The sequence below is a fragment of the Zophobas morio genome, unplaced genomic scaffold (assembly GCF_036711695.1).
Source record: "Zophobas morio isolate AGI-343-1 ecotype UQ-CSIRO unplaced genomic scaffold, CSIRO_AGI_Zmor_V1 ptg000019l, whole genome shotgun sequence".
NCBI lineage: Eukaryota > Metazoa > Arthropoda > Insecta > Coleoptera > Tenebrionidae > Zophobas > Zophobas morio.
The window spans coordinates 1,659,924-1,684,600 of NW_026972124.1; the positions used below are offsets into that span (position 1 = coordinate 1,659,924).

Below are 24,677 nucleotides of genomic sequence, written 5' to 3' on the forward strand. Positions count from 1 at the left end.
AATTGTATAATATCTTAGCAATATCTTACTGAGTATTTTAAATAGATTATCAAGTTTACTTACTTAAATTAAGTATCTTGTAACTATTTACAAGGCGGTTTAACATAAATGATACATACATCATACATAGCTCGTTATTAAAAAAGTCTATAAACAAAGATAGTGGCAGTATCAAAATAAAATATAGGTGCCTGTAGAAATAGATAAAAGTCTTGAAGAGGCATATGGCGATTACTCGACTAAGTATAACTAGATAAAGGTTGGAATCACCCAAATGCCAAATATTCGTTAGAAACACTAATATTTACACAAATTTAGTCCCATTCTCCAATATACATAGTACGAGACTGACTTGGAATGAACGCCCTTGTGGGTATAGGCAACCGTCCGTAAATTTGGTTATAAGGCGACTCGGCGGCGTCAGAATCTACACATTTTCCGGTAAGTACAACTCGCTGCGCTCCCTTAAAACACCAAACTTACCTATACCACTTTCGAAACTTCTTGTATGCCACATGGCGTGTTGGTGCATGTGATGAGGGTTCATGTGGTGCTGGTGCATCATGGGCAGAGGGGGCGGCGCCTGTTGCTGACTAACCGAAAATCTTTTAGGCGTTGCGGTCTCTTTCGATTTTGATTTAGCTACGAAATTTGGTACACGAGCCCTTAATCCACAGTAGTAGGGATCATCTGAAACCGACACAATCTTAACGTCGAGCCGACGTTTTTCCTCGAAAGATCTCGCTCTAAATGTTAGTTTTTTGCTCGACTAACTCCAACGTGACTTTCAAAGTGAAAAGTAGCGTACAGACGTAACAAATTATATTGTCGGCAAATCCTGCGAATTCTATTATATTAATTGCGCGCAAAAAATTACTCACCGTATTTTTTGTTGTCTTTTGATTTTTCCTTGCCCCGCGAAGACGGGAAAGGCTTGAGTCTATTGCTGGTATTGTCGTGATCGTGGTCGTCGTAATCGGGCTGCAAAAAGTAAAAGGATACAAAAATGCGACGATTTTTTACTTTCTCTACATTTTTCCGAAATAATAGAGCAATTAAAGCGGTTAGTAGACTGCGGAAAGCGGCGTGGTAGTTTCGCCGAAAAGAAAATATTCGACGCTAATTTGAATAATTTTCGGTAATCAGACACCACGGAAAACACAAGTATTGGGTAATTAACAAATTACATAATTAGCTTCTGTGCGTGAAAGAAGCACAATCTTTCCATTTGATCTATCCGTACGACTACACACAACCTATTGTTAGAGAGCCCCGTCATTTCCACCGATCTAAACGAAAATCGCCGATCCTGGTAGATTTTCTGACCCTCCCCTCGCCCTCCTGACGGCGCAATAGAAACAATAAGTACACCTAGAAATCAGTTTTTCGTTCTTCATCGAGATTTCGGTTTCTAACAAGCGCCCCCAAGTGTGGCTAAATCACCAATCCCTGAAAGAATTTGGAGCAATTCCTGGGTCCTAATGGCCACAGTTCGGCCATACGTTGCCAAAATCTCAGAGAATGGATTTCTAGTTGTTATAATGAAACCAAGGTACAAATATCGGTAGCACCAACAAAGAGAACTTATTTAAAGTGGGCCACGACAGATGGACCGTGTTTTTAACTACCGCTCGATCAGAAAATCTTGCATCTGCCAAAACATAATCAAGAGCGACCTAAGAAGCGTTTAGGCCACAGATGTGCAGTGATCCTCATTCACTAATCGTCATCTACGTTGAATCTGGCGCTCTGGTCCGAAACGCAGGGTTATAAATAGGGTAACTTTTCCTTTTGTTGGCTCGTTGCAGATATGTTTATGGAATAGCATCAGTATATGGTTGTACACAGTTAGTAGGCAATAATTAAAATTGATAGCATCTATTCAGTAACGGTCATGTAGATTCTATTACGGCTTAGAAATTTATGTGTTTATTATGATTGTAGGCGTACAAAGGCTGTAATGCTAGCGAGAAAATAAACAAGAAAGACAAACCTTGGGTATGTCATGGGGATACATATTCTCGCGGGGTGGTAGTTTAGGTGGTTTCTCACTGCGTCGCTGTGCGTGTTGTTGGCTCTGCAAAAGGAGTTGTTCTCTGGTGGCTGCCACACTACTCGCCCCCGCGAAACCTGAACTGCCCGATGATCCGCTACCGTTACCTGCAACGCTGTAGGGATCCTCATCTGGGATCGGGATGCGTGGTCTGTTCTTGATATCTATTACACGTTGCACTGGAATTAACACAAATTAATCGCGTCTCTTTTGGCTACTCCGGACACATCGACCGCTCACCACCTTACGGATTAACTAGAAATACAGTTTTGGAACTGACGAGATTGTTATCCTTTTTAAGACGAAAGGAGATAAACGGTCGACTGTTTTTGCCGTAGCGGAACGTAGGCGTACCTGGAGGAAGTTTCGATTTTAGCATATCCATGGCTACGACGTTTATGATGAGAACCCAAATAGGGCACTCGAGTAATTCTGGTTCCGATTTTACAAAAGCTATTGCACTCAGACACTGACATTCCAATCTTCGACGATCAGGATAAGCACGACGTAATTCACGATTTACATTTGATTGAAATTTCTTCATATCGAATAGCTGCAAATCGGGTTAGTCATATTGGGTAAGCTCACGGGAGGAGTAATTTACCTTCACGGGTTTTTCTGGTTCTAGCGCGCAGTTTGGAAGTTTTAGAATTTCGTTTCCTATCGCGTTCTCGTCGTCTTGACCCGTGTTTTTGATGTAAACGTTACATTTCGATACTCGTTTTATTAGAATATTACCGGCGTCGTCCATTTTTATTTTCACCCCCTACGAACAAGCTGAGTTAGAGGGCTCAAGGAAAGCTCGTGGTACTTACATGACCGATGTGCCTTTTGAATTCTTCAGTTTTCTGGTCCCGCATCGGATTGTCAAAACCGCATAGGCCAATTCTGAAAATTTCGACCGCATAAGCAAAAACCACGTTCCATCCTAATTGTAAGACCAAATAAAAGTAAAACCCTGAATAGGGTATAGGTTAGTAGAATTCGGGCTACCTGTCGGTGATTTTACGAGACGGTACCACCAATTCGTACAGTTCCACATCTCAGTGACTTAGCAACTATCAGACAATACTTCGTTGTTACAAATCGTTTGATGTGAGCTATAAATGAAAGAGATGACAAGCACAATATTCTTAAAAAAAATCGTGCAAACGAAAGCAAAGAAAGTGATCGTTTGCAGACGTCGCGTAATCAACTTGGGAGGTTGTATGTATCTGAGTCTGTCTGAATTCAAAACTCTAAGAACTAAACTCACGTGATCACACTTGAACAATGCCTCGGAATCAACGGATCATTCAAGTGTGTGACGCGAAAAAAACACACTTGGGGGCGTTTGTTGTAGCTCTGAAGACCAATTAATTGGGTAATTTATCTACTTCAAAATAGTTATTCGTGAAAGGACCCAATAGCAAAGTTTGAAAAGGGTTAAAGTCGTCGTCAAGTTTGCATTTTGTAGATTTATGGTTGTAATAGGTTAGTGGTAGCTACCTGCCCCAAATTAAAAATACGGTCCGTCCAGACGGGGATCGTTTTCGAACGAGCAAACTATGTATAATTTCTTAATTGCGAAAAGCAATTAATTTTGGCTGAGCTGGAGTGAAACTTTTCATTCTGCATTGTTTTCTTATTTTAAGAAAATTCACACGTATTCATTCACTTTCCCTTTATTTTTGTGTGATCAGTTTTATAACGTCTGTGGTGAATAATGGAGTGCTTCACATCGGATTAATGAGTTTGATTACATATTACGTACAAGACTTAACACCCGTAAAACCGACAACTTATTTATGGCGGTATGAGTTGGAGAATTTAATCTCGTGTAAATTACATAATCAAATAGAGCAACGAAATTATAAATGGTTCAGCCTTCTAGGTGTGTCTTGCTATAGTATCTACCGCTGTCTACCCACGTTGATAAATTATGTAGCAAAATCAGCAAAGGACATTAAGTTTAATAGTGTTGATCTAGTCCAGTGCGAATGACGCAACGCAGGCACTGTTAAGTTGAGCAATGTAGTAGTACTGTATAATAGTCGTACCTTTTTTATTTCGTAGCGTATATTTTATCATATGTTAAAACACAGAGGCTATTCAAGCTTCACTCAAGTAGCCTTTTACAAATTGTGCCAACAACTATGTCCTGTTTGCGATTTTTCTATCGGAGTCGTTCCTAGCTCATTGTATTTCAATTACGGGATCTCAAGTCAATGAAGTGGGCGTCAAAGCAAGAGACAACCTTGAATTGATCAGAACGGATGCCGATCTACCGATTTTAAACCATTACATAAATTGTTTTACTTGGAAGTTGGCCCGTCATGTTGGAAAAACTCAAGCATTTTGGTCACGGTAGCAAAATGACGAATCTTTGTGGGTATTTTAGGAAGACTGGTACCAGAGCGGTACTTAATGTCATATCCATGTGTTAACTTCGCCACGGTGTTCGGTGATAACGAAGGCACTGACTTGACGCGCGACCACGTTTCATTCGGTACGGCGACGAGATAGGTAGCAGGTAGCTGGAGGTATAATCCTTTAATTTCAATTTAGCAAATCAACCGCTTCCAATTTGGACGAGTTGACTGTAGGCCAATCCCCGTCGACGTTTTTTACTTCTGTTTGTTATTTTCTCGTTACTCTTTGTGCGATTAAGCAGGAATAAATTTGTCAGGCGAATCTAGGTGTCCTTGCCGAGTTGGCGACGTGGAGAAGTACCAACCGATGAGAATTCGCGATTTTCTCTTTACCGAAAAGAGTTTTTTCATGTCGCATGATTTAGGAAGTATCTTGTTTTTACGTAATTTCTTTGGCATTTGAATAGTGTGTTTCCTATACGAGCGGGATTTGGTAAAAATATCTGCGTTACCCAGACTAGACGACCTTGTGTAATTGCAAAGGCGTCTTTGGCCAGCGAACTCACTATATCCTGAATAACATCACTTGACAACTAAGAACTTTTATTACTTTTGTGAGACTCCTAAACTGCGAAGTACTGACATATTGTGAGAGAAGCACGGTTTAATAAGGATCAGCTCTTTGTTCGGAAACGTGGTACTACCACTCCATCATCGAGATTTACAGGTGTCATCGTCTAAACTGGTCATGAATAGGGTACATCGCTAAAATTACGTTTTCAATTCATGATCCCGCACAATAGCGGGGGTGGTACCACCAACCAAGGTACTGCCTCTGCATTAATCACGGAAGAATTTTCCGCTATTAGACACCGTTATCCATTTAATAAACATAAAGTACGAAGACACAAACAATACTTTCAATAATTATAACTGCATTAAATGAAGGTCACCCAGTTTGTAGTTTAGATAGCGAAATATCATTTACCTCAAATTCCGATCATTTCATCACGTTAAACCTCAAATCTAAACGCCGATCGGAATGTTATTTAAATTTAAAGAACTAAAACCGCTCCTTAAAATGTTTAATTTGCGAATTGCAGGTAAATCTAGATTCTAGAAGAAGCCACTTTCGAACTATCTGATTTCTGCGAAGTACCAACAAAGTACTGCAAATTCGAACAAGTCGATGTGGCTCGGGAACTTTTCTATGCATGCAAATTTTATTGTTCTGACATTTAAATTGATGCATTCTCCTTTTATCCAGTCTTGGTCTTGTAAAGCTGACAAACAGTACTACCACAACAAATATTTGATACTTCGCCGTAGGTGGGCCATAAACATCCCGCCGCGAAGGGTTAAATACCAAGCAAAACAATATTCTAGTCGCATTTTTACGAAATACTGACACATCTCTATATCATTTTTTTCCACAGCAAGCAAAAAATCCACCGCGGTACGACAAAATAACTCTTAAATCAAGCAATCAGCTGTTTTTTTGTTACTTGAATGGAACTATAATTTACACGTTTTGCAAGGTAGCTGCAAGAACAAGGTCTCCGTAAATAGCGGTGGTTCAGACATTCGATTAAATAAATTTAATCCAATTTAAATTAATTGACGCAATTTTCAGGGAACAGATTTGCATGCCGTGGTAGAAAAATCATCATGGAAGCGACCGGTTAGTGTGTTTTTGGACAGAAATGCGGAAGAACGACTTGGATTTGGGTGAGAAGGCTGGAACCACCTTTGATTAGACGTCTTTAAAGCTGGTCGTACCGTGTAAAATGGTATTAATCGTGTGTCTTTGTTCAAGACAAATTAAAGTTTGAAAATGTCCAATCTAAATGAATCAAGGTTGGTACCGCAACCTCAGAAAGTCTTATTTAAAATCTGATTTGCGTAAAAAGTACCAAGGCGTTTTTGCAATCCGCTTATTAAAGTAATGATCTGTGGGAGTCAATCGACTAATGGTTGCCCGAATATTACACGTCTGCATCCAAGATCATATCGTGGCACCCAATATTGCTAATATTAATAATCGACCCTTGGAACTCTTATTCACTTAGTGAGAAGTCGGTAATAAAAAAATAAAAGGAGTAACTCTCACTCAGCAAAATTCGGCATTCCATTCAGGTGTTCCCGTGCAAAATCGCCTTGGCCAAGTGTGAAGTTGAACAAAAAATGCAACCTTTCCAGACCGTGTGTAACAATGAGGTCGATAATATCAATAACAAGATGTTACAAACGAACGATTACAAAAAGAAGACCCAGAAAAAACATGATTAATGAAAAGTTAAATGAGCATCCAAATGGTTTCTGTTAATAATGACCATGTCATTTTAATAGAACTTCTACATGTTAGACCAAGAGAAAAATGCTTTATAAATAGATATACATACAACCACATCAATAACCCAATAGCCACTGTCGTTCTCAATCTAGAACAATTTCACTTACAACTCGGACATCAATATTGATTTATTTATAGATTCGCGAGATTTTTCTGCCCGTATTTTGTGCAATCATACATCATCGCTTTTTTCCACGAAATAATTTATACAAACATTAACAAGATAACGAAGAACTTGTTTTCGTTTTTGAGCGGCCTTTAAAAGGGATATTAATTATAAACGCTGAAGCTTAAAAATATCTTATAAATTAAAGTTGCGTGTTGCAAGAATCGCGGGTGGTGCATATTTTACTTAAATATATCTTGAGGCGCTAAATGAGAATTATTTGTAGCGCACACAAAAACTTTGGACAGTGGATGGTGTAGGAACGTTTGTTCGGACTGCAGTCATTGTCCTCGCTGCGTAAGTTTCGTTATGTAAGCTTTGTTCGTCGCCAGATTTGGGATTTTACAACAAAGCTTATCTTTGCATTATCAAAAATGGCTGCTCTTGTTTCAAACAAAAATAGATCACACGCAAAAGTGTCTATATCTAGAAGTTTCGTTGTTCCCCTGGAGTACGGGAAACTAGCTTCAGAGCGAACCCCAGAGAAAACCTTAAAAACGATCATCGACAAAAAGCAAAAAAGTAGTCGGCATAGGGTTGTGCAATCTAGACAAGGCGGCAAAAAATCGCCTACTGTAATCGACGCAAGTGGCAAAACTAATAACGTTAATAACCCCTTTCGGGTCCCGGTTCAGCGCGTACCCCGTGAGCGAACGTGTCTCTAATGCCGTCTACTTTGTCTTTGTCCGCTTATCGTCGATTGCTACCGAGTTTTCCTCCGACGACGCATTGGTAAATACATTTCTGATAGTTGTAGTTGTCACGAGTTTGTGTAAACCAGCGATTAGAAAGGTTTACATTAAACGTCCGGTGGCAGTCTCTTACAGAACGACTATTTTGCAATGCGTTCGCACCCAGTTGTGCCCTCGTTTCTTATGAAGCAAACCCGACCTAATGATGTCAAAATTAGTAAAATTTACCGAAAACCGTCGAATCCATCGTCGGATCCGTTGACCGTCAAGACTGGAGCTCTTGCGTAAGCTTTTGCTACCCTCCGGTTCCGCTCTAGAACGATAACTTTGGCCCAAATTTCGTCGTCTATTTGTGTCCATTTGTCCAAAACCTCTTGGATGTGGTCCTGTAAAAAAAGCTGAGGTTAGACGACACAAATATTGAAATGTTAAATTTCTATTAATCGCCGGAGGCTGCTGACCCGAATTACACCAGTTAATGCTATAAAAGCGAAAACGATACATGTCTATCGAGTACTCGGTAATGGGGTTTTTTGCGATTTTCGAGACTTTTTATTGGAGAAAATGTAATTACTATAAATAGTGAAAGGTTGTGTAAAGTAGTAAAGAATTTTGCGTTAAGTGCGTGTAAAAACCGACGCTCTTGATTGCTTATAGGTTTCTTGATTGATTGAGAGTGTACGCGTTGATGCAAAAAACACAGGAAATACCACTAACACAGTTCAGTTGAACGGCCATCATTATCTGAGAGTAAACCGGCTTATTGTAGACACAGTTTCTGTCATAGTTGTACATTAGTTCTTACAACGTGATTAGATTTGACTTTTTCGACCTCAGCGTTTTAGATTAAACGACATACGGAGTAATAAGCGTGCACCAGAGGCGATATAGAAAGGGATATAGTTCAATAAATCGTTACACAATTTCAATGCTTATACAATACCTGTTCTACTTTGAGGTTATAAGCGATAAATTATTCTTTAGTGTATTTTCATGGATCTATTGTTAGAAAATAAAGCATTTGAAAAATATCGGTTGTAACATTTGTTCGGTTCTATGGCGAAAGGTACAAATTATGAAATATAATTCAATTTGCACCGCAAATTATTATGCCCGAAATGTGTAACATAGCTTTCTTCGGAGCCTGATTTATTAGCCGTATCATTTCTGGCCATCTTTTAATTAGCTGAAGTAATTTGATAATCAGAGCGGTTTGCGGTCGTGGACGCGGTAATCAGGACCTCGTTTAAAATTCGCGAATCCTCCATCTCACTCTCGCAATGCAGCCTGACGATGTGACGTCACGGGAGAAGACTCACGCGGATTCGTCAAACGCCGAGAGAAAGAGAGAAGATTTAGGGTGGTTCGTAATGTCACCACTTTTACAAGACTTTCACAAAGCAGTACCTCTATTTTAATGATTATTACACAATTTAACTCAACAATGTAACCGTAATCTTACGTACACATAGTCTCCCATATTGCAAGAACTTGTTCTTATATTTTCAACATATTTTTAGTTAAGTGTTATCGATGGGTAACGTGAATCACGAGAAACTTTCACGATATTCAGTCGACATTGCTCCTGCGGGGTTTGATATTTAGCGAACTGCAGTCAATGTGAGACAATTATTGTTGCAGTAATACTGCTGCTAACGCTGGAATGTAATGAAACAATGAGATTAGCGAAAGTGGAGAAACTAAATGTGTCCACACTATAAAACAAATAAAAACGTAAAACGACTTAAACGCCGTTTTTTAATAAGAGAAACTAAAATTAAATCTAAATTTGTAATTTTGATTAGGTACTTCTTGAAAGTGAAAGGAATAATGAATGGAAAGAGAAAAAAAATATCGGCGTAAGAAAAAACTGGACCCAGCAACTGCGTTCATGACAAAGTACAACAGATCATACGCAAATTACTTTAAATTGACTCGCGCACGAAAATTGTGCCAGTATTTATGATACCCGTGTACAATAAAGAGCACTTTATTGTTTCGTTGAAAAAGTCATGCACAAGGAGAACCAGACCGATATATTTATAGATGTTCGTTGGTATGATTGATAAAAACGGTGTTTACTTTGTTACTTTCACGGTTTTTTCTTCGATAAATAGAGCATTTAAACACGAATGATATCATTTGTCACTTAAAAAGAAAGAAAAAGAATCGGATCGGTTGTAATCGAGGAAAATTTCTCCGTGAACCAATCCAGTTTTTTGATTGATCAACAGCTGTTGAAATTTTTTCTACAATGAAAAGGGAAACTACTCCATTTATTCACTTAAGTGATTATAGCGAACATGTTGCTTGATGGTTACCTTGACCTTGTAACAGTATCAGCAGTACCGTGTAACTCCACTAAGATAATTCGTGCCGGTACTCATCATAGATTAACCATCTATTTTATTGAGTTACTTTTGATAATTACCAGTTGCATCACGTTCTGGTGAAACACTCCCAAACTATTGCAAAAAATGCATCTGCGCAAGTTCCCATAGGAGAGTCAGATCGCATTGTGTAGAGATCAAGTCAAACGGATTTGCCCTAGTAAGAAAGGTATGCTTGAAAATATTTCAAACGTGAATGTATAGTGCTTATTACAAGGACGTTACTGTAACGGCTAAAATGCCGTAAGGCGTAATCACCTTGCTTACGTAGCATAGCAACACTAAGCGATCTGTTTGTAGCACATTAAGGACCCTGTGCAATTACGTTAACTGTATCTCGCGTAAAAACTATTACTGAAGATGATTCGCTTCGAAAAGATTGATAATCCTCCTCAAACCCGCACCGACATGACATTCTCATGGAACAACCTTGACATTCTTATTACGGATATTGGGTAGTACTGTTTCCATTATTTGAAACAATGCACCGGTTTTAAATCTTTTTTGAAGAAAGATACCAAGTTGAACTTATTCATACACGGAGTTCCACCAAAAGTGTGTACATCAAGATGGTACTATGATAGTACCGGTCGATGCATTTCGGCGAAAAGCACTATCACATCTGTTTTGTTTATCTTACCGAGTCATTGTAAGTGATGCAAACTTGTAATCTTCGTAAATATGGTAATGTAATTAAGAAGATAAATCTGTTATAAAATTAACATTTAAAATGTCAAAAGCGTAAATTTGTCTTTGACATTTACAAATTTCCTCTTGCCCAATCCAAGAATTACTCTTCAAAATAATTTAGTAATTTTTAGACGCGTTTGCGTTTAACCTTTTAATAATAGAAATAATTACAGCGCGCTTTCCTCTCGTTCTCTCGATTGTTTGATAGTTGCGTTTACTAATAGCAAAATACAAAAGCGGTTCTAGAATTTGTTCTTCATTATTTAACGTGTTGACTCCAATTTGTGCCTTTTGTACAGAGATCCATTTTAACAATAGAGTGAATATCTCATTGAGAATCAAAATATTTGTTTTAAATATACGTCGTGAAAGTTGTTTGGCCGGTCGTCAGGGTCTCCGCAAATGTCAAGACCGTTGTCCAGACCGTAAGCACGGACATACACTAAATTCATAATAAGAGCGTGTAATTTTTATCGGTACTATCGTTATTAGGCTATAGGATTACCTAAAAACCCGACTTTCACCAAATACGTAAAACGTACCTAAAATTCCTCGCACTTTGCATGTGGAAAAATTACTTTCGATGATAAATTTTAATGAAGTTTAATTCTCAGGAAGAGAAACGAGTATCATGTGAATGAAACCCAATTAACAGAAAGAGTAACAAAGGTACTGCTTTTACAACAATGGATTTCAGCTTGCGTTGACGAAACGATGCGACCGAAGCAATTTTGACAAAAATTGATTAGCTTTGACTTCGGTGTGACCGTTCGCGGTGACATTTTTACTTCGGTACCACTTACGCAACGAGCACGTGTATAGGTGTTTTCACGCCATTGTTATAATGTGTCACACAGTATAGTGTTAAGCCTACAATACATTCCGGTTTATCGGTGCCATCAGTAATTCTAGTCGGTAAAACAGAGACTAGGGTCAAAGGTAGGTTACGTACTTTACATTCAGCACGAGTTCCAGTGATAAGAAATCGCTCGGCAAAAAGTGCATCCATTTTTTCACGCGCGATTAAATGGAAGTAGGGATCGGCACACAAACTCGATTAGAATTTTTGGAGAAGTCTGGCCGGTAAGCGGTTTTAATGGATCCGATCCAAATTACACGCTTAAATGACATGCGATAAAACAGATTGGTACGACCAGGAGCTAATTACTGTTTATATTCATGTTCTATTACGCTTTTGCCAAGCACCCGATAAAACTGTTGCTACAAAAAACGGAAAAGTTAATTCTCGTTCCGTCGACCAGAGAAAACACTTTTTACTTCACGTTTGAGAGTACCATCACGTTCCAAAATGTCTTTGTGGGTTGTGCAAAATTATGGAGGTCTGCGAATTCATAGAGAGGACTATCCATCACGCTCGAGGCATACGTTGACGTTTGTGGTACCACCTTAGAAAAAATGGAACGCATCGAGACGCGTGTCTGTCAGTTTTTTATAAAAATTGTAGTTTATGAGCAATTTGTGGAACACGGTGAGAGCATAACATTAATGGGTTATTAGCACCTATACATGTTTTTCTTGCTAATTTTTTACTCTGGGAGGTGAAAGTGTTTGAACAGGTAGGCTAAATAAGGTATCCACCTGTACACAAAATGCTACTAATAATACGGTAATATATGTAACAATCAACCATATCTATAAACATTCAAATTTAAAACCTACGCGTCAAACCGGATATATTGTGCAATCAAGAGACATATAATTTGTGGCAGTGTAACGTTTTTCGTGTGTTTATTTCAACCTGTTACGTCATTCGGCCAGAAATCGAATTTGGCGTGATTCTAACCTAATTTTTGACTTTGACATAGTAGTACGAATCGAAAAACAGCTTCATTATTTGATTCTAGTCAAAGCTATGACATATAGTCTTAAGAAAAGGCGACCTTAGGCCTCTTGAGACTTATTTCAAATTTAAATAAGCAAAAAATCGTTTCTCCTTTTGATCTGAAAAGTGAAAGTATCTACATCGCGGTCAATCTGGCCTCATTTTATTTCTCAAATGAGCTTTTTTCTGAAACCTAAAACGATAATTTAACGGTGAAATAAATCTTTTTCTTGGGATGAGTAATTCGACGAACACCATTAAAGTAGTTACCATAAATTCTCAATTTGGTAGCTTGTAATCTATTAAAACCTACACAGGCCGCAAATTAATCATTATACACTTTAAAATTAACTGTTGTGGAAGAGCAAAGTAAACAAGATGAATGATTTGTCAATTGTCAAAATAAACAACGTAATAGTCTTTTTTTAGTTTTTAACTAACCGACTGTCTGTGACTGTACAAAGTGGTTTCGTATAATAGCGCTCTCCAAAAAAAGAACGCTTGCGAAAAAATTCGATCAGCATCGATGCTGGTAATTTTATTAATTTCTCTAGATAAAAAATTACTTCCATTGTGTGTAATAGTTCAATAAACTCCTCGTAAGTGCAAAATATGCTGGAAATTAAAATTTAATTGCAAGAAGATTATAGCCGGCATGAAAAAATAATTTGGCAATTTAACGCTTTTTTTACTAATGTGGCTCTTGTGTGCAATAATTGCTCGAGAATTAATACGCAGAGAACACAATAGATGAGCGCATACAGGGTGTAAAACAAAGCTAATTTTGACACAAAGACGAATCCAGACACCCAAGTATCAAGTAACGTTTTATCCAACGTTGATTTAATTAAGTGGCTACTATTGGTCGCAAAACATCTACAACTTCGTTTAGCAAAATCTGAGGGTTACATGCGGGTGTTGGAACTAATTGTGTGCAAGACCCTATAATGCACGTCCACCTACTACACCAATTATAAGACACCTTTTTGCAAAATCCTCACGGAACTGTGTGTCATTTGTCTTGTTTGTCGCCCACTGAGGATGTTTGTGTCAAGATGGTTACCAAAATTGGTGATTTCCACCATCCCCCATCACTTTAGATGTAATCGATAACATGTTTATATATTTAGAAATGAACTCAGCGACGGGATTATCTAATTTACTGGCACTATGAAAGACTCATCTCCTTGTGAAATGGCTTTCTTTCATGTTGTCAAATGTCAGTTAACTGATTCACACAATTTTATGTAGTTATGTGCGCGATCGTTTCCAAATGGCTTGAATAGTAAAGGACGGAGTGCAGACCCTGGGCGGTTCAAAATTTCGGAGTTGTCAAAATCAATCGGTTTACGTAAATTGTGTGTGGACTTGTAGTATTTAAGCAATTATTATTTTATTCACATTGTCAAGTGCACCGGAACTGTGCGTATGTGACGGAAGCATTACGTATTGTCTTCGTCACAATTACTCACTGTGCATTTAATTCATTAAAGATTTTATAATTTGATATAACCCACGCGGCGGCCGCAACAAAAACGCCTTAAAATTTGCAGTTAATTTGATGACCATGCAAATCCTCTTATAGACGAAAGACAAAATCGAATTTGGGCAGACAAGTTTTAAATAATTATCGCCTACTTGCTCGGTTTTACAGTTAAGTTATGGATGGTTTATTGTTGATATTTAAATTTGACGCATTTATAACAGCAATTTAGCAATTTACTGTCAGTGGACAAGTTTTATTTTGCATTATAAATTAATAGCGATTGTCAAATATTGACAGGTTACGTTAGAACGAATAGGCGGACAAGGCGTTATCGTCCAAATAATGCGAAGTCGATCACTATAAAAATAGCAAATTATTACGTGTTTTGTTGTTATTTTCGTCCACGCTGTGACAGAATCGAAAATACCGCGTCCTTTGAATTGGCATTTCGTTGCCTGTTACATCTTAGGTGTTGTTTTTGTGAGTCACGTCAATGCACATAGCTGTAAATTGACTGTTCAACAATGCAAACAATTTTTTCACCCAAATGCTCTTGGAATGTAACTCTCAGAATTGCATTCGATTGATGTTAGTTAACTTTCTACTGTGGCCTTTGACATGACAAGCTGAAATATTAAAATCTGAATGTTTACGCTTTACGTAATTTAGGAGCAAACGAGGTAATTATGTAATTGGAATTGCTCTCGCCTTACTTAATATTAGAATTCAAAGGAGATTCTTAATGGTACCGTAATCCTTTTACGATTTTCGGAAGTTTTCTCACATTTTCGTACCCGTTAAACAAGCAAGCGTGATGAATTTTAAACTTACCTTGTAAAGCTTATCCTTTTGGTACCAAACGTCCTCTTCGTCTTCTTGTGGTTGAAATGTGGAATCCATATGCAAATCGTCACGTGACCGTGATAGAATCCTGCGACGGGAAACCATTTCTGAAGGCGTTTCTGGTAACGGTAGAGCTAAAGGGGCAATTCTGTAAAAACAGCATTACTCAGTACCCGATTTAACCTGCCATACTAATAAATCATAACCGCCATTTTTGACAAAACATGTAACTAAATATGGTAACTTTAGTAACTTTATTTCGGTAACATGATGAGGTTCTTGTAGGTTATATTAACCACCTGTCATTTTTAACGTGACGTATTTCGAACTGAAACTGGTTTCACGCCAAACTTTAAAAACAATATTAAATAATATAAATTGATGATGTAAACTGATTGCGTAGAAGAATGTAATTTTCTACGCCTTAATACTTCCAACACGAGTGAAAAAACTATTATATGAAAATAACGTGCTTTAATTTGGCGTGAAAATCGTGAAATTTTTTAAAACGTAGTGACACCACGTCAAAATTTGGCGCTCTATTCGTTTAATCTCGATGTCGTCTTCTGTAAATCTGGAGAATTAGAGAAGAGAAAGTGATTTTATGTAATGATGCACCTATATTTGTATAAATCGTCGATAACTTCCTTAATTGAGCTAAGAAATGCAAAGTATCGGTGTAAGAACGATCATGTCGAGAACCGCGTATAAATTCCTGCCTTAGCATTCTGTGGCCATCAAGTACGAACCTGCCTTAATTCCTTGTCTGTCAAGAAAACGGGTGTGACTATAGAATAATAACAGCGCAGTAGAAGGACAAATTAATTTTATACAATTTTACGCCAATTAATAATAAAAATGCTCGTTTGGGGTATTTATTTTACAAATACAACCGTGTTCCTATGTCGATGAACTGTTAATAGCTCATCCTGACTTAAACAAATTTTCCAGTTTTGTGACTCAGTCAGTGAGTTCGCACGTAGGATATTTTACTGTATATTTACCAATATGTAGGTGTTTAAACGTACTTTACGGAAGGTCACTGCAAAATTTGCAATTATTGTGTAACCAGCAAATCGCAGGGTGGCATTTCGATTTGCGTGACCTGATTGGTGAACACTATTAATCTTCGCCCCGTCGTCGTCGACCTTCGAGGGTTGTCGCCTCGGACACAATCAACGGTTCTACACGGGCCTACGTGCGACCAAAAATGAAAGAACAGTTTTAGACAGAGATAGCAATCGAGTGTTTGTTTATTGTGTAATTATGAAAAATGTGCCAACGAGTAGAGGATCAGATGGATTTAGATTTTATTTGGGTCCATTACAATACAATGCTTCTTTACGCAAAGTGCTGACAAATCTAAGAAGCTTAACATTTTTATGCGCTACTGGCTATCATCGCTGATGTTACGGTGGCATCGACATACACAAATGCTAAAATTAGAAATAACATGCTTCTTTTATAGAGGGAATGAAATATGTTATGGATTCTGGATAGAAATACTTGGACAGCGGACGTAACAAAAAAAAAGGCAAAGCAACTTTCAAGGACGTAACTACTTAGCATAAATGTAGTGTGGTTTCAATTACACTTAACTGATTACTCTGTTAAGTAAAATGATCGTGAATTTATACAGCTCCGGGGACCGTAAAAACATTTGACACTTCGAATATTTTATTGACTTTGACATAACCTCACAATTTTATAGGGGTTACATCTTGCATTAACTCTAATGCATAAAGTGCGTAGGTTCGAGTTTATTTGACCATAACAATACAATGAATGTGACAAAGAACTTTATAATGTAAAATAGGCTTCGTCTACCACACTTTTTACGTTTTTTCTTTTTGGCGATGAAAAGAAAATGTCCTATTTTGGGTCGATGTGTGATGCGTTGTGTTATGTAAGTGCAGTGATCGAGTTGGCGTTGTTGTGGTTTGTTATTAAATTTGTCACCATTGTTTCCTCGTTGCTACAGTGAATGCTAAAAACCGTCGTTAATTCTGTATGATCAAACTTTGTCAGACAATGTGGGTTCATTATCGCCACTACGATCCTAATTTAGGAAAAAATGACAAGTGACCTTGATTACGATCCGGGAAAAGTCCTCTCATTTTACAAATGTTAATTTAATCTGGTGAAAAGCCTTGTTATATTCTGTTCGCTCGTTTGGAGATTATCAAAAGTTAAACGAGGTAATCTCTTTTTAATTAACATCTGGCTGAACACAGCGAGTACCTACTACAAATCTAATCAAAATCAGTTCTTGTAGTACAAAAATACACCAGTGTGATATGTCACGTATGACCAGAAGCTCATCATGTATTAGTATTTAGCTCGAAAGTACCATAACATCATGTATTATTGTATATTTATTTCTTGGCGAGAGAGTTGGTGAAACGAGTGAAACTTAAGCTAGCCTTGTTAGATATACAGTGGCACAGCCAAGTCGCGATCGAGATAGACATTCTTAATAATCTTGTTAATTTAACGGCGGGTTGCACTTATTTAGTAACCGACTTGGTAGTACCAAATCATTCTCACGTCGAACGTGCGAGATGCTCTCCAACACGTTAAGAAATTGTATATAGGTACTACGTTCGTTTTGACACTTTCGCGTTATTAGGATATTACACAGCGTTAAGGATGCCGGTGCGTCCCTGATTCATACAAAACATCATTTTCGAAATATCCGTTATTTATGCGCCACCATCTTCGCCTAAGATCTTGGAAGAAAACGTAGTAGTTTTTGTGACAACGCCGATTTTAATTAGACCAGAAAAATCGGAAGTTATTAGAGCATTGGACCTTGCACAGACTTTCAAGTACGACCGGTCGAAAATTTGGAGTGATCGCTCAATCACATGCTCCTATTGTCTTCGAATTGATTGTTGTTCCGTGACAGCTTAAATTAGAATTCTATTAATAGTATTCGTAAATAATCAGTCAGCGATAATAGAACACGTGTGGTTTTTTTCAGAGACATCGATGAAACGTCACGACGGTAGCTGCGAGGTACTTGCTATAATTACAGAAACATATGATAGTGCAAAGAACTGATCGGCAAGATATAGTGCTGCAAGTGACAGGGCTAGCTTTCGAAAGTAAATACCACATATGTTATAATTAAAATTCACTGGACGCATCCGTATAACATTTCTTCGGTGTAGTACCTTGCATTTAAAACGAGTACTGAGAAGTGGGAACATTGGACGAATAAATATTTATACATATTTGCCTTATAAGAAAGTGCCATATAACTCATTGTACTTTCTGTGGAGTAATGGGAGTGCTCGGCACTTACCAAAAACAGAAGAAGCGAAGAAGCGGTATAATCCAAAAAAGGGTTAGGAATCACTTCACTAGAACAAATCCATATTGAGTACGAATTCTATCACCCGCGACGAAAAAACGACAGACCGTCGCGGCGCTACGGAACACATCTACCACACAGCAGAATAAAGGAAACATTCAGTTTAGAGCGCGCTTTCGATGGTGGCGCGCGCAAGAGTACCTGACGTCAAGCTCATTATGACGTCGCAAGTAAGTGGGTTAGTCCCCTACCTCTCGCAGCTCTAACTGTTTACAAGGTAAGTAGCAATCAAGCCACTTTCTTTTTGGCTGCGTTATATCGAAATTGTCTCGACATCTCGTGGCAGATATTCGGTACTACTTGTCACACCTAGCTTGCCTGACCCACCGTTGAAATCTCTTCCGAAAAGAATCGTGGACTAAGTTTTCGTCAAGCTGTCAAAAAAGAAGACCACGAAAAATACAAATCGCTTGATTGCTGGAAGTATAAAACAGAAAAACGGCAAGAAGGCGATTGCTGTGAATTTTGAGAACCACCAGCAGCCGAACCTCGGACAAAAACTACACAGACTATAATATAGTTGTTTTTAAGTTTATTATTGTTTTTGTAACTTATCCGAAATAATAGAGCTCGGAATCCCTTTTCTCTGGATGTTCGGTCTTGAATTAACCGGCGAAAAAAATTTTGCTCTTTTTTGAGATGGGATGCGATATGACGTGTGCAATTAAACATGTCATTTGATCTATTCGTGAGTGTGGTGTTACGTGGGTGTCGCACCTAGGTATACTTTTAGCAAATCTCCGCTTGGCTTCTAATCTTGAAATTTTTGTTGTGTTTTGAGCAATAATAACAAATCTTCATTGTTTTAAGCTTGCAGAACAATCTTTGAAGTCGTCGACACCTTGATATCAGGCTACAACTTAACAAACATTACGTGCCTTGTTAACACCGTACTATTCCCTCGTGTTTCTCGTCATAAACAACTCTTCTCGGCCTTATTCTCCGTATAGGGCAAGTCAATAAACATTGCTTAACTTTATTTCTTTTACGGTGGTCAAAAAAGCAAAGGAATTCGTTTTTCTCATACGTATTAATCAAAGTGCGTAGTTTTGGGCGAGCTGGCGTGCAAGTACCTGACTTTTATTCCTTCACAAGTACTTATAAATTCGAATCGGAATTTTGCAGGACATAAATTCAGCTTGCGATTGTTTCACTCGTTGCACGCGTTTTGTTAAATAAATTATCAAACACAAATCACGCCCCAAAAAAACTTGATACCTTCGCCAGGAACGCAAGAGCAAACACAATAAATTTGTAAAAAATCTCTTTTTCTTCGCTTTTGAAAAGTGCGAGTGCTCGTGGTTAAAAATATCTGAGGTCAACGCAACGCACAAACCTACATAAAGAAGTCGAGTACTTGTCTTTTTTGCATGATATATCTTTAAAACGAGTTTTCGATTAGGACACATATTCTTGGTATATATTATTGGATGGCAAGCGAAATGTTTTTACAGAGATAAACAGATCAAAATGATCAATTTAAATTTATCGTCTGGCGGACGGAGCGATGCTTTGTTCCTGGAAAAAAGAAAGGATCATTAAGTGCATTTTTCTTCACTTCGGGTTTAATTCGCCCCTTCAGGGGATGCGATAATGAGCCCAGAACTTGTATTTTGTCCAAGTTGGTCAGTGGATTAAAGTGAAAGTGGTTTTACACCGATACGGCCAAAAACAAGGCGATCATTTTTCATGCACCGCTTCGGTTCTTCGCACGACACTGCAACCACATGTTTGAAAAGTTTCCGCTTCGGAATACTTACAAAAATTTTGTCCTCGCAGAAATTAATAATTTTGACTGTTGAAATTTAACAGGGACAGTGAGTGATTTATGCTCGCCGTACGGTGCTCCACAGGAATGCACATTTAATACTCAGTTTTCATTTCGTACCGAGTTTTTGACAGCCCCATAACCTGTATTTCTTATAATTACGCCAATTTGCAATGTGACATTTTGACTTATTACCTGCAAGTGCAACCTGTCCTCTCAATTTGGGTTCCATTTATTCAGTTCTAATTGCTGTATATAAGAATGTTGTGATTCGCTTTCTGAGCAAGGCTGGTTACGACGAGGGATATGTGGTGGAACTAATTTTGATATTGCTGCTCTACAATAGAAGCTCGATTGTGTTACATGTAGTGGCGAACATTTCTCATAAATAACAATTTCTCAAGGACAACATGTAACTTTAGAAAACGGGTACGAGTCCGGGAGCAAACAATTTTTCACCGATCGGATCCGCTGCCACTAATTAATCAGACCAGGCAGATATTTCACAAAATTTCCTAATTTGTTTAGGTGTAAGGCTAACTTTGGTGACGAATGCGTCAAACTTGTCATACTTCGTCGACGGACTGGGCCATCGGAATCTTGGGAAACCTCTCAGGGGACCAACCTGTGTTTCCCAGAAGGCCAAACATGTCCAACCCGACACCGCACAACATGACTTATAACTTAATTTTATTGATTACACTAAAGTACCTAAGTGTGACTCAAAACCTGCTTTAATTGTAAGCTGAAACGAAGTTCAAAAAATTTTCTTTGGACTAGTATTAAAAAGGTCAGTCGATGCGTTCCGGGAAATCAGATGTGTGCACACCGACGCTGCATAACATAATCAATCATGTAAGTGCACTGATCATCCTAAAGAAACTCAAAATTTCCCGAGAGAGGTTGATGTGTGTCCAGACTGTCGCTGCATAACATGACATTATTTAATTGTGTACATCATACTGAAGTAACTCAAGTCTAAACCTCGCTGCTGGTTAATTATAACTGGCCAGCTCATTCCGGGGGAAATTACGCATGGTTCAACTTTCGAATTATTAGACCGGTAAACTGTTGACCGTCCTTCCTAACAATGAGCAGTTCAGGCTGCGACCTTTACATTGGCAAGGATGATTAAGACGTAGAAGAATCTTCGAATCCGGTAATTTTCGAATTGCTGGCTTGATGATGGCACTTCTAGACCATGACGGTCGTTCAACGCCCACATAAACAACAAACATTTTTTTGTGGGATAACATTCGCAAACATCCCAATCGAATGTAAGGTTGGTAGTCCAATAACACGTCGACTCGTTTAAAATATATACTACGGTTCCAGTGATTTCATCTTGGAAATATGCGACATCTATACATGTTTTGGTGGTTTCGGTTGTTGTTACTGAGCAAATAATCGGGCCTTAATATTCCAAATTACGCGTAGACTCTTTGAGAATGCAAATAGAACCAGGAAAAGATTTTGCGAACATAAATATTCCCAAGGCACAAGTTCAGGCGTAGCTGTTGAACCATTGGTTGAAATTTTTTTGACGGTAGGTGACACGTCAATGCCCTTTTTATTTATTCGAATGTATTGTATCACTACGGTGTATGCGTTATTTATGTGTAGATTTTATTCAGTATTTTTGCAAGGTAATGCTTCAATATATTTATAATCTGTTTATCGGAGGGTAAGATCATGACGCGTACAAATCAAACTACAGTATCGATGTCTTTTGGTGCGATGATGAATTTTCGGGTGAGGGGGGAGGGCAAAGGTATAAACTATCAGTCTGCAAAAATGTCGGGGTATCTTAAACAGGTTGGCTAAGTATTTTTTCTTTTCTTTAAAATAAAGTTGACTTAATGGTCACCATTATGAAGATTGGACTGGTTTTTTGAATGCTTAAAAAAATAAAATGTTCAAGACACAAAGAGTGACTATTTATTTTTATAACATAATTTAATTCACCTTGAATCCAGTCGTAATACTTAATTCTAGCTAAATTACAACACCTTCGACCAATACATTTTGGTGATTCAACCTTTCATCACAATTGGTACATCAGCTCTTGATACGTGACTCTCCGTGGTACGACTGCCTCCAGACATTTGACGTTTAATCTGTTTTAATTCCACCAATAAAGGGACGTAATTAATACACTTTTCGTAATGTATGCAAATTATCTCTAACGTACTTTGCATAAATAGGATTCGTTTCCACGTTTAAGCTTTACTTAAAAAACGTACAAAAACTTAAGCCTCCTCCCACCAGAATCCAAATTGTTTCCACTTTGCGAAATACGGCTATGAATAAACATGAGTTAATAGATATTTCGTGTAAATTTTTCGATACGAAAAAAATTGATCTTTAATCCCAAAATTGCGACGACAATAGGGAATTATGTATTTTTAATTAAGAAAAAAAAGATAGCCGCGTCAAATCTGTGCGGTCGTAAAACCGAAAAACTAACACAAATTATTGCCTTCATGAATTACCAAATATGCAAATCTGCGCATTCCTGAACTCTAGAAAGCGAATTTTGTTGTTTTATGTTTCGATTCCTATCAATAAAGGTGGTTAAATCAATAACATACACACTGGTAGTGTCTTGGCATCTAAGAAAATTTCTGTTTTTTAATGGGTATTTTAGATCTGTCAAATCTGAAGTCATCATAACCTTTAAACAATCTAGAAGGCGCTATATCTAGGTTTTTAAAATATCTATCTTGTGTATGGCAAAAACCCATATAGGTATATAATCTTGTTTAATTCAAGTATATACTTGACGAACTTCGTGAGTAATATTTAATGTAATCAAATTCTCTAAAAATTGCTTCAATGACTCGGATTACAAAATCAAGTTGTGTCACTTCATTATTAAAATTCCATTAAAATGATTTTCTTAAATTTTACGATCAACTTGACCCACATGCTGAGTATTAAAATCGCTTTTAGACGCATAGTTATATTTAATGTACGTCGCGTAGGTACCAATCTGGAACTATTAATTTGTGTATAAAAATTCTCGTTGGTAGTTAATTTAATCGTATTTCGCCAGTACAAGTTTCTATTTTTTACCATTTTAGTAAGGCCCGATCAGTCATGGCAAAAGACCATGCAATGCAAGAGTGAAGCAGATTGCGTGCGAGTTATTACAATAATCTAGGCAATAATCAGCAAATTGTCTGAATTTTAATTGTTGTTAATATTTCTAGGTCATCGAGCTAGTTATAAATTTCTAACTGCATTGCTGACCACTGTTATCCGTAATTTAATTATTAATGGGTAACTGTTAACGAATTTAATGTGGCAGACGGTTATTTAAGTATTTAATAAGTAACTTTCTGGTGAATGCTCGAAATAATTGTTTTGATAAATATATTGAAAACGTCTTTGCTAATCCATTCAATTGTGAGATGCGTTTATCGTCTACCTTCACATTTAAATGTCGCGAGTATGGAATTTTAATAACAGTATTTACCGCACTCAAACGTGAATATGTTTAGCCACACTTAGTTAACCACCTATAAATGTGAATTAGGGCGAACAAAAATTTTTGTTTTTATTTAATTAATCGATTGCCTCATGTTTATATTTTCACACTTTCGTATTTTATTACAGGCCTGCAATTACACAATATTTGCCTACACACGGTCGAAAATCATCGCGGATCGATTGGTAAAACATTAACACCTCGAAGGCCAACTTTTTCTTTTCTCTTTATACTTTCCTACCTAATCTAACATTTCTGTTGTATTTATATCTCCCTATTCCGCGGAATTTATCGTCTATTACGTACCCTTTGCTCTCCCTTTTTCTCTTGTGCTTGGTAGTACCCTTGATGGTCTTGTACAAAGTAATCATTTTGATAGTTTTATCACACAACACTAACACAAATTTTCAGTCAACTTAGTTTTTGCTATCACCCACTCAAGGCCGCGTTTTCCGCTATCAGAAAGACGCACGTGATACTGACCATCAAAGAGTACCGCATGCTTACGCGAGTTGTTTTACACTGAACAAGCTTATAGCTAGGTATGATGCGATGCGTTTCATAATGATCACGAAATGGGCAACCGCTTGAGTGCAATCGCCGGTAGACGTCCTACAAAAATTTTATTAAATATATCCTTTCATACAGTACCCACGCAAACATCGCTAAATTTAACACCCGTATCGATAAAATAAAGCTTTGAATAGTTTTCGATACATTGATGTGTAATATATTATCGTACCGTGTCAAAATAGCTGCATCCGGCTCGTAAAATCGATGGTACTCATAATTCCACAGCCCCACCTCAAATCACCACCACGATTAACTTCCGCAAAAATTTTTTTAGTTTCTTCTGGTACTAAAATACAAAACAGCGATTTCACGAGTTTATTGTATAAGAAGTACCGATTTTATGATAGATATAACAGAACAGTTTTGGTTTTTTTGTAGGTGGTACCAATAGTTCTGTGCGACATTGTTTCAAAAATACCAATTTTTCTTCCTTGACGACCATATTATTGCTTAATTAAACAAAAGAAAAGAATTTTTGACCACCACGTCTGTAGATTTTCCGAAAGTATATTTTCGGAGACCCGACCATATTAACTTTTAGGAGGGAAGGAGACAATATCTGCACATTTTTTTGGGAAATATGTCCATTACAGACTGAGAGTG

The 24,677-nt window shown here is 37.6% G+C and overlaps 1 protein-coding gene across 2 annotated transcripts; it reads right to left on the minus strand.

The window, feature by feature from the left end:
- LOC135131149 (uncharacterized) lies at positions 1 to 24,020 on the minus strand. Of its 2 annotated transcripts, none has more exons than XM_064058729.1 (10): positions 23,808 to 24,020; positions 14,856 to 15,015; positions 7,844 to 8,001; positions 2,869 to 2,941; positions 2,658 to 2,819; positions 2,408 to 2,606; positions 1,994 to 2,232; positions 882 to 981; positions 484 to 690; positions 1 to 427 (listed from the first exon to the last, which is right to left on the minus strand). In XM_064058729.1, the coding sequence occupies exons 1-10, from the start codon at positions 23,870 to 23,872 to the stop codon at positions 315 to 317; spliced, it is 1,476 nt and encodes a 491-aa protein (XP_063914799.1). In that variant the 5' UTR covers positions 23,873 to 24,020; the 3' UTR covers positions 1 to 314. The 2 variants fall into 2 exon arrangements, with proteins under 2 accessions (XP_063914799.1, XP_063914800.1); XM_064058730.1 differs by lacking the exon at positions 23,808 to 24,020 and adding an exon at positions 18,175 to 18,397.
- Between the last annotated feature and the right edge of the window lie 657 nt (positions 24,021 to 24,677).

Excerpts from the sequence above, each read along its gene's own strand:
- LOC135131149 (XM_064058729.1), bottom strand. The coding sequence starts at position 23,872 with ATGATTACTTTGTACAAGACCATCAAGGGTACTACCAAGCACAAGAGA. Across the intron at positions 8,002-14,855 it reads AAAAGGATAAGCTTTACAAG|GACCACATCCAAGAGGTTTT; the intron begins GTAAGTTTAAAA and ends CTTTTTTTACAG. Across the intron at positions 2,820-2,868 it reads TCAAAAGGCACATCGGTCAT|GGGGTGAAAATAAAAATGGA; the intron begins GTAAGTACCACG and ends GCTTGTTCGTAG.